Genomic DNA, 11,653 nt, shown 5'->3' with positions numbered 1-11,653 from the left:
ACTTTTTAAAATATTAATATGCATAAATTTAATATTTAAATTAAAAATATTCATAAATTTAAAATATTTAAAAATTCTTAAAAATGAGAAATTATGAAAATCTTTTAACCAAGAATAGGCTCGGTTATTTTTTCATGTTTTTTTAAGACTTACGTATTTGGATTCGCCACGATTGCAAATGGCGAACATATGAAATGGAACTCATAGAATGTCTTTATCACAAATTAAATAATTACATAATTGCCACGATTGCTACATATTTAAGGTTAAAGATGATATTTTATTAATATTCGAGTTTCTAGGTTTTCTGGTTTGCCCAAAGAATCCATGTAATTGTTTCCGTCTATAGACCGAGATATATATGAAGCGTCTCGAAAAAGATAACTTTAAATGTTCCACTTCTTTCAATAGAAGTCTTTCGAGACACACAATATATCCTATACTATACATTTCGATGTCGTGAACTCTGTGTATTTCAATTGCTACACGAATCCCTCATCGAATGTATGTAGTCTTTTGTGCTGGCTTGGAAATGTATCCTGTAGAACCACTTTCGCCGATTCGTTACTTCCACTTCCCGCCTAAGGTAAGATGAAAGTTCTTATCGTCCATAAGGATATAACCATTTGTACCTGTATCTGGCCGGACGTGGATAATACGCGAATGCATAGACCACTGCAACAAAGAGCACGATTGCATACAATAAAATTGACTAATAAAATTGATTTTTTTATTAACACATAAGATATTAATTTATCACGAGAATCATGGAAATATATATATTAATTCTTTCCAATTTACTAAAAACTAATTTATTTTATGAAGATAGAGAAGTATAGGCCGGTATTTATAATTGATTCTTATATTTAAGATCATTTTAAGTATAGCCTTAAGATATCTTGAATCACATGCTATATTAGCATCTTAAGACATTACTTTAAACAGTCTTAAAATATAGATGGATTATGAATATCGACTATAGTTCTTCAAATAAATATATACTAAGCATAATATTGAAAATATGTACATGTATGTATCAGATATAAGGCTGATATTTCATCGTCCGACAAATTTTTCGAGAATATTGATTGGTGGATTGATTGACATGGAAGATTTTTAAAAACTCGAGAGAAACAGATTTTTTTTATTTCAGAATAAAAAACCGAGAAAAAGCTAATTTCTTTTTACTGGTAAAAAATAGATTTTTACCGACAAAAAACTATTTTTTAAATATTCTGAAAAAAGGATTCATTTTCATAAATATTCGTTCGTTAAAATACTTATATATATGTTATTTCGATATTATTTAACATTTTTTGTCTTTGTAACTTTAAATATCAATATGGAAATCTATTTGCCTAATTAATAATACTTTTTCGAAATTGAACTTAACAATATGTATATCCATTTTGATTGCACTACATTTTGTTTGTTTATGGTCTGCCTTTTCACAGAAATCTTTTGAATGTAGCAACTAAATTCTAGAATTTTAGAACAAATATTAATTTAGCGTCAAATGTTCACAGAAAATATATCGAGTAAAAAATTTTCGAGGCCAAATTAAAAAACCTTTTATTATAGATTTTTAACTTAAAGTTTCCAGTTTTTTTAAAAATAATCTTTATCTCTACTCGAGAACTTTTCAATTAACATGCTTGAAAAATTTTCGATAAATAAAATATTAACCTAGACAAGTTTTACTCCAAAGCAATTTTTGTTTTTTGTTTACGAATAATTGCAATAATTTTGGACAAAGTTTGTCCCCATGGGCATATGCAGGGGAGAATAAGAGAGAGCGCTCTTTAAATTATTTTGTAAGAAAAAATAATTAAATTATGAAAATTATTCTTACAATAAAAAATTAAACACTCATTGCCTAATTTGTAGGTCACATATTACTCATAAGAAAGTTTGTTGAAAATTCTCGAAAGTTTTAATAGGTTTTGTGTGAGGATTAATTTTTTCCTTTTTAATTGAAATCCTAGATATGCTCATGTTTGTCCTATTCTGTTTATTCTGTTTTGCCTATCTTCTAAAATCTTATATATTTAAAATACCACATTATATGAATTGCCAGAAAAGCATATACTTAATTTTAATACACACATTTAGGATGAAATACGACGTTTATATTGCTAAATACGTCGATTTATGTACTTTCCATTTTACTATTTGAAAGATAGAAATTTCAGTTCTAAAAAATATTCGTTTCACTCCGTCATACCGTTGTAAGAACTTTTTTGGAAAAGGATTATTTACATGTTCGCCTACTTATCGTCGACGCCGTTATTTGGTTCTTTACAGTCGATGGAACTTCTGTAACGACGCATAACGTGCAAGTCGTTTGGCAAATGCTCGTCTTTGGATATTCCTTTTACGGAAATTATCCAGCGTGTCGAAAGCCGAGGTCGGTATCAATGATCCTTGACTCCGCCAGTAGTAAGCTGACGGCATCGGACTTAAAAGTGGCACCCTCAATGGGCCGCCTAAACTACCATGAAGGTGATTCATGAACTGAGGTTGCCCGTAAAAGTCCACGTGTGGCTGCAACTTGGGTAAATCAAGGGAGTCTGAATGGCCCAAGAGAGATATCTTCAAGGGTGCGATTTGTGGTTTGGTGTCTACAGGCAGACTCGCGTACACTGATGTATCACTGTCGTCATGTGGCAGTTTGGACGGATCCAGCAGAGAGCCGTGCGAATTCGGATATTGGATTTGCTGCAACGGTGGGTATTCCACGTTCGGCTGGATTAATAGATTTGAGTCCAAGTCCAGATTCGGAAAGTGATGATGCGACGTGACCTGCGATAGTTCAGGCCGCTGGTAAGCGCCGTCTTGAGGATTATCCTGTCCGTAGTTATGTGTTGGATAGCGTTCCGGAACATCGTATGTCGACATTGGATGTTGGGTGGGAGGATAAGAGTTTACGTTGTTGTTGGTGAGGCTGTCTTGGCCAGCTACAATTTGATCCTTTGAACTAAAACTACCTTTCGGCACACTGTTCAAGAGATTCTTGATAACGGAGCTTTTGGTCGGATCCGGATTCTTTAATACTGCCACGTGAGTTTGTTGATCGTTGTTCTTGTCCAGGTCAGATTTCGTCGGTGTCACGATCAGCAGGCCGCCCTGGCCGTTGTCTGTGAACGTGACGTCTGTCAGTCTTGTCAACAAATTTATTCGATACTTTATAAGAGTATTAAGTTCGTTAGTCAAGTTGGAGCATAAAAGTTGATACTATCGAGTACATTGCGTATTAGTACATTGTTTGTGCTAAAGGTATTATAACATGTCTGTCGAGCAAGTGCTAAATGTGAAACAACATGAACAATACAGTTCTAGATTCTCATAATACACGAATGGTACACTTACACATATTTGAAAGGAATTATCACAGGATTTGTCACAATACAATATAGTGCGCTTGTATCATGCTAAATTCTAGTAAATTTTGAACGTGATACACTAAGAAAAATATTTTAGTTATGCCAACAAGAAATATTAACAAAATGAATTTTGATTTATATCAATTAGAATTCTGATTATTGAATGTTTGGTTATCTCGACTAGAATGCATTTAACTATATAAGTATCTAATTCGTTCTTTCTGATTAAATGTGCCAACAAGTGACACAATACGATACAGTGATCATGTCATCTTTGTTTAACATTGGCAAACAACAAGGATGTAATGATCCACGGTGTCACACCGTGTCATTTGTCGCTTGTTGGAAGGTACATTAAATCTATCAGAATTTCAATTAATGTAACAAGACCTCTTTTCTAATGTACAAGTGAAATCATCTTACTTTTGTATGATTATAAGTTATAAAATATTAGGGATGTGCAATCTCAATCCGATTTTTTAATCGATTCGTTAGGGTTCGATTTTACGGCAGATCGATTCATTTAATAAGAAATTGATCTTTGAAGCGCAGGGATGAATTAAGAGATATTCTGATATATGATTTCATCCCTGTTGCTTATTGAACGTTGCTTATTAAACAAGGATAAAATGACATCTAAACCTGGCCTGTTATGGAACAAAATCGGAATGGATTCCGATCGGAATTATTCTGTTTCCTCAGAAAACACAATAGAAAAAATGTAGAGAATAATTGAATAATTCCGATCAGAATCCATTCCGATTTTGTTCTACGATAGGTGCTCCATCAGTAATGAATAACATAACACTTCATCTCTTTTATTTTTCTTTATTTTTACTTTTAATTGTCATCAATTCTTCATCATATTAACACTGTTGTTGATTTGATTCTGATAAGTATAGATATTTAAAAAGTCATATGTTTTCACGTAATTATTTTATTGTATTCTTGTTGCTATTAAATAAACATTTTATGATATGTATATAATTTTAAAAATTTAATATTTTCATTTAGATCTTTATCAATTTATTGAAAATTAATTCTACATACGTCGTGTTCTAAACAATTTAAAATTATAATATCATTACTGTGCTTACACTGCTTACATTTACCATTTCGGATTTAGTAATGTTCATAGTTACACTTATTAATTATAACTAACAAAATATATTAATAAAATTCTGTTTTATAATACTTACTTAAATTTTATTTTATGACAATTGACACTGATAGTTAATTATATTGAATTTAATGCCTTTATGTACGATATTTTATCAATTTCACATCAGTGGTTAAAGACTGTAAATGTTAGATTAAACTTAGATTTTTAAATTAAAATTATTTTACTTGGAGGCAAATCAGAATCGTGTTTTAATTATTTTATTGTCTTTGTTAAATTTATACGATTGTACTAAAAAAATTTTAATTAAATCGATCTCTGATCTCCACTAGATCGATTTATTCAGCTCCGAATTTTTAGTAGATCAAATTCAATCAATCTGATTCAAGATTGATTCAGAAATCGATTTAATTAATGGAGATTGCACATCTCTATAAAGTATCTTAAATATCTGATATAATTATCGTATATTACTTTTTCAAGTAATATATTTTTGTTGATGATTTCGACATATTTATATTTATATATCAGTGTTATGAAAACAGGTATACAAAAATTAAGGGGGCATATACACCTAGAGGTAGAAAGAAATCGATTTTTTTCTACATATTTAAAGTAAAATATAATGTAATATAAAATATAATGTCTTAAGAACTTTTTGTAGAATTATAAATCAATCCAGCGAAAAATAGAGAAGTTGTACGAAATTATAGACGAGGTATTATATATATTATAGATTTGAATGCTTTGAAGACGACAGGTAGTCGCGCCTATGACAGGATGATTCGAGTTCGCGCAGGTAAAAAAAAAATCTTTCTCTATTCATTATCTTTATCAATAGCCTCAGAGCTGCATTAAAATTTAAAAATACGAACGATTAGTTGGATAACAATTTCGTCTGGACGAGCAATTGAAAAGGTTAGCAATCAAAAGTATAAACTGAATGTAAAACTTTAAATGCGTTTTTCTAAAAACGTAATTCAAAATGCGTGATCACTATATCTTGAAGAAGACTCGACTGATTTGTAATTTTACACACTTTTTCCACGTACTAGTTTTTGACGCAAGATTTTTTTCTTACAATTATTATTTTTTTTTAGCCAAATCGAGTAAAATTTTTTATGAAAAATCGCTCTGTTAACTTTGACCAATTGCCATTTTATTCAAACGCAATATTTTAAAAAACATTTTAATCAAACGCAATATTTTACAAGCAAGATCTATGTTTCATTTTAAAACTTATGTATGTATATACATTTTGCTTTCAGACGAGTCGTGTGTGAGCAGCAATAGTCACCGCAAACACTGTTTTATAAAATATGACGTATGAAAATTTGTGACTCTATTTTACATTATTTTTTAATAAAATTTTAATGTTAAATAGAGAAAAATATCACCAATGGAATAAATCCGACTTCTTTATATCCGTTTTTTCACAAAAAATTCGCAAAATTAGGCTTCATTTTGATCCATCTAGATGTATATATATTGTATATACCTTCTTAAAAGAAATTGGAAAAGTATGTCAGGTCATGAAACAGGTTTTATTTGTAGTTGCTGTCTCTCGCCAACTTTCGGGGAAAGTGAAAGACCGCGTGCTAATACATTCATGGGAAAACATTCGTGGATCGTGAAACGAAATGTTCTTCCGGAAGGAGGACATTGACTACATCAGCGATTGTGCGATACGAAAGAGAGGAAAGAGAAATTCGGGCGAGTCATCAAATGAATCACATCAATGCGCGGAAAGAAAGATATTACTAAAGTATCAAACAATTTAGCTAGATATAGCTTAGAAAATATTTTTTATTTATAATTATTTTAGACTATCAAAATAATTATGTAGGAGTTCAAGCTAATTGCTAGATTATAAAAATATTTTTGCTACATTGTTCATCATGCTTGAGTTTCCTATATAATTATTTTAATGTTCAAAATTCAAAAAAATTATTTTCAGATCTGTATATCCAATTAAATATTTAAACAAAATTGTTCCTTCCGTGCATATTCCGCAAAAAAGTATCAAAATTCGATAAAAGATCGAAGATTATAATTTATATATATAATTTAAGATTATAATAAGATTATATCAACATTTGACAACAAAATTTATTCGCGAAAGCAATATTCCATTACTTCTAATAAATTAAGGAATATATCTTCTTCAATTTAATTGTTTCGAAAGAGAAAAAGGCTTTAAAAAATAATTTTCTTCTTGCTTCATATCGAAGCTCTTCTCTTTTCTCGAATAATTGCTTATTACAATATCGGAAATATTAGATGGAAGATATAATCATTAAGATTTCATCAGCGTATTAATTAGTATAATTAATATTCTAAGTTAATTATCGTTACCTCAGAAGATGCAAAAAACGGAATTTGACTCAAAGGACTTTGCAATGTTACAATTACATGTAAGAATGCGAAACCTACTGTTTGATGGCACGCCGTAGGTCTCATGTGCTGAGAAGTCATTAGGCACTTCGGAAAAATCATCGGAGTTTGGCAGTGATCCTGGGTAGCTGGGATTGTGTTCTGTAATTTTAAAAGTATATGATAAAATACTGTCATATATGAGAAGAAATAGAGATTTTACTTTTTTAATGAGATTAATTCAATATAATAATTATAAATCACGATATAATTATAAACGTACACTCAATAATATTAGGTAATAATATAATGTCTGTATATATATTGTAAAACACTTCATTGTATACTTGTTTATTTTAAAGCTTTTTTATCGGTTATAATGTTCGATTGTTACAGCTTTTTGAACGGATTTGAGAAAAGCGAATAATACTCATTGCCAGTTAGGTCTCGAACGTGTGATGCCGTGAATCTGGCTTCACGGATAATCAGTTGGCTTGTAAATACTAAAATGACTTTCTATTGCTATTATCGATATAAAATTATATCTTTGATAAATTTCTACTCGATTGAATATAGCATAGACAAGTAAGCGTACAATAAAAAATAAGGAAATGTGTCAAGTTTTTAGTATTTTATTTGCGACGTATAATTTGCGTATGTGCATGCAGATGTTTAATTTTTAAATAGATTTATAGTTGATTTTTTATTATCATAAAAAATAATGACAAAAGCTTAACAACAAATTCTGTTCAGCAGAGATTGCATTTTATCTAGATATGAAAGAAAAAAATGTCTTTTTTAGGATTAAAAAATTTAAAGAATTACAGTTTTTTAACGTAAAAAACTTTTTAACTTTTTCTATCAAAATTGTAAAAAAAGATATAGAATTAATTTTTTTTATTAAAATGTTTAAATCTTTCGGAATTATCTTTCGTTTTTATAACTTTAAAAAGCGGAAATATTTTTGTATTGTTATTTATGAGCATATCCAAGAGCGTATCCATTTTCGAGAGGAACAGGAGGAGACTTTATCAATTTTGTTATCATAAACAATAACTTTTTACGTTAATAAGTGACTTTTTTGAATATTTACAATGTATAAATGTCTCCTTCTCATTTATGATTTTAAATAGGAAAAATATTTACATTTTGTAAAACATAACTTTTATTTTTTTTTTCTAAAAAAGTGTAGGTAAAATATAGTTATTAAAAATAAAATGTATAATTGTATAAATGACTGTAGTTAATATTTCAACGCATTCTGTTTTTAGCTCAAAAATTTTAAGAAAATTTTTCTATCTTAGTCATTCTGTCGAAGCTTCAATTAACAGAAGAAAAATTATACTTTATATATGGTCATAATGGGAAGCAGAATTAACAAAAGAATTATTTAGAAACAAAAGTAAAGTTATATTTTTTTTAATTAAAAATGAAAAAATGAATAAAATAGTTTGTGGAAATTGACTCCTATGAATACACTCACGGCAGTATCTAATGAGTTAATAATAAGTAATTCTTTTTAGCTGAACTTTTGCACCAGTTCATTTTCTTCTTTTTCTTTTTAGGAGGAAAAAAGAGGAAAAAACATGAACTTGCAAAAATTCAACTAAAAAGAACAAATGTTTTTTTCAAAACTGAATCTAATAGCGAATTCGATTGGATACACTAGTGCGCACTGGTACATATTAAAACAGTTGTAGGTACATTAATAAATTATAAAATACATATTCTAACAGCACAATAAAGTATATTGAGATTTAATCAGTTTTTATATTTATACTAAATACACATCTTTACGTTAATTTGTGTACGATAAGCTTAATATGTACCAGTGCTCAATACGTTCAATCGAATTTGCTTTAAGTATCCATGATCATTACTGCTTATAATTGGTGATTGTACTACATTGTTTCATTGTTTATATCTACAAAGTTTGTCCCAAAAGTACCCGATTTGCGTATCAATCCCCCCCTCTTCCCTCCCCCCCTCTCTCTCTCTCTCTCTCTTTTTCTCTCTCTCTCTCTTGTGGAAAACAAGCAGTAAGTACAAAACATCAAGGAATATCTCTATCAAGCAGCATGACGTACATGCTGTTTAGTCAGCAACGATGTACGCAGTTGTGTGAGCGTCGAAAATAGTTGAAAACGTCAAGCATCGCATTTTATTATGACTGAGCGAATCATAGTAAAGTCAACAGTCAAAATCATAACAAGTCCAACAGAGGACTTGCATTAAATTTTGCCAAAAATTTGTCCATACATATTTCGAGACAATCGACATGATGATAATGACTCTGAGTGATACAATACACAAATAAAAGAGTGGTTTAGACAGTTCAAACTTCAAACATGCCGTGTCTCAATGTATAGTGATTCTCGTTCTAGCAGATCTTCAACGTAAAGAACAGCTGAAACTGTGGAACAATCAACGAAAATCATCGTTTGACTGCACAAAAGTTAAAAGAGAACAATCCCAAAAACTATTGTTTCTCGAATTTTGATTGAAAATCTGGGAATGAGTCACGTGTGTGCAAAATTTATTCTACGAGTGCTCCGGCAAAAAATTGAAGTTGTCGAAAACATTCTGAAATTCATCAGAAAAGATTCTGAGTTGCTCAAAATGATTATTACTGACAATGAAATATAGGTTATGACCTTAAAACAATCTTTACAATGGATGACGAGAAAAGAGTCTCAACTCAAGAAAGCGCATCGGTTGGAGCAATGTGAGGCAATATTCGTTTTCTTCGTCCAGAAAGGTGTTGTACATCACGAATGTGTTCCACAAAGTTGCAATACACAAAAAGTACTTGGAAGTTCTTAAACGATTGAGTGACGCAGTGAAGAGGAAACGGCCGCATTTGTAGAAAAGTGGGAACTGACTTTTACAACATGATAGCGCATCTGCCCATTTATCTCATCCTGATTCAGGATTTTTTGACTGAACACAACATTGTTCAACTTCCGTACAGTCTAGATGTATCACTTCTGGTTATTTCCCAAGTTGAAAAATCCGTTAAAAAGCAAAAGATTTGACGATGTTAAAGAAATAAAATGCGAAATGAAGAAGCTGCTGGTTATCACAAAAAATTATTTTTAATATTGCTTCCGGGAATAAATGGATCGCTGGAAGAAGATCATTGCTTTGAAAGAAGATTTTGTAGGCGACATTGTCCATATCTCTCTGAAGTAGTTCTTTCTCACAATATAGACAAAGGTCGGATACTTTTGGGAGAGAGATACCTCATATTTTTATACTTTTTTTTAAGATTTATAAAATCTTTTGAATGAATACGAAAATTGAATAAACAATAATATGCTAAATGTCCAAAGAAGCTATATAATCAATCCTAAACAACTTTAAAAAAATCTTAAAAAGTCAAATTTTCATTCCAAAAATTTTTTAGGGCCGAAGTAAAAAACTGACTTTTTATTGATATTTTTATTGAAAATTTCTAATTTTTTCGATAATTTTTATCTCTAATTTACCGATATGTTGAACCGATGGATGATCGTAGTAAATCTCTGACGGATAAGGTTTTGATTGCGCGTTGGCGGCCAAGTGTTTACCGAAGGATGTAATAACATCTCCTGCTTTACTGACAACTTTGCCTTTACTCGCTAACAGATAGCCACTTCCTTTAACTAGTTGACCTTTGAGGGCCAATACGCCGCCACCTATTGCCTTGAGAGCTTGAAATAGTGTACTAAATATCACCTTCTTGAAATCCCATGGACCGAATGGCTTTTCTTCGTACTGAAAAAAATAATGAAATCGAAGTAAAATTATATTATAACATTAGGTTGTAATTTATTGCGTAAGAAAATAAACATAAATGTTGAAATAGCGGAAGTATCATTTTCATATCGTCACATATATCATTTTCATCTCTGGCCATCGACATCCTTTCCCATTCAGTTTTTAATTGATGTATTAAATTGCTCGTTAGACAACATGATAGCTTGACGCGCACTGCGATTTTCACTTCACTATATCATTTACTTTAATTGCTATGCAGAATATATCACCATATCCAAAGAGAAAAATCACGAAGCAATTAGGAGCATGGATAATGGAAAAGGTGAACATTGCGAATGAAGAACTAGTTGAAATTTCGCTCTTTTGTGGCAATGTGGATGACCCACATGTTTTCAGCAACAACTTTTCTCTTTGCAATTGCATACTAATTAATTAGTTTCTCTCTCTCTTTTTAATCTTTATATAAAAATTTAATTTTGTCTATACTATTTTATTTTTTTTGTAACATCTCTATTATTACTTGTAATAAAATTTACTTCATTCGAATAAATACGAATGCAAAGTACACGACATTAAAGTTCATCGCGCACTGAAAGATAAATATTCTGATTTGTAATTATAATCATATATATAGTAAAATAATTATTTAAATTGTTAAATAAATTGTGTTTTAAAACTGAAAAAGATTTCGGCGTGCAGTTTGCAGAATCAGATATGTATAGAAATTCATAGAAATGCATAGAAACATTTAGCAACTAATAATAATATCCGCTTTGATCGAATGTAGTTCTTTTATTTAATTAAAAGTAATTATATGATTAAAATTATCTATTTTTTTATAGTTTATATTACTTTATAATGTTAGTAATAATTATATTTATTTTATATCATTATATTCACTGCAATTATTTTCTATGTTTTATACAAAAGCATTTATATTCTACATTCTATATTTAAAAAAAATTGGTACTAAAAATGACTATGAATTATATCAGTTATATTTTTTTGCATATAGAAC

The 11,653-nt window shown here is 29.9% G+C and overlaps 1 protein-coding gene across 1 annotated transcript in view; it reads right to left on the bottom strand.

Moving 5' to 3' along the window:
• Positions 1-606: 606 nt before the first annotated feature.
• The window catches only part of LOC108692206, a 33,518-nt gene continuing 22,471 nt past the window's right edge, over positions 607-11,653 (bottom strand). The window contains exons 3-6 of the mRNA XM_018200370.1: positions 10,365-10,632; positions 6,937-7,038; positions 2,260-3,137; positions 607-675 (exon numbers count right to left, since the gene is read on the bottom strand). Of these exons, the coding sequence (XP_018055859.1) occupies positions 2,299-3,137; positions 6,937-7,038; positions 10,365-10,632 (1,209 nt within the window). The 3' untranslated portion in view covers positions 607-675; positions 2,260-2,298. The remainder of the gene's footprint in view (positions 676-2,259; positions 3,138-6,936; positions 7,039-10,364; positions 10,633-11,653) is intronic.

Source organism: Atta colombica, unplaced genomic scaffold (assembly GCF_001594045.1).
Source record: "Atta colombica isolate Treedump-2 unplaced genomic scaffold, Acol1.0 scaffold65, whole genome shotgun sequence".
In the NCBI taxonomy this organism is placed as follows: domain Eukaryota; kingdom Metazoa; phylum Arthropoda; class Insecta; order Hymenoptera; family Formicidae; genus Atta; species Atta colombica.
This window is presented reverse-complemented; position numbering and strand designations above follow the sequence as displayed.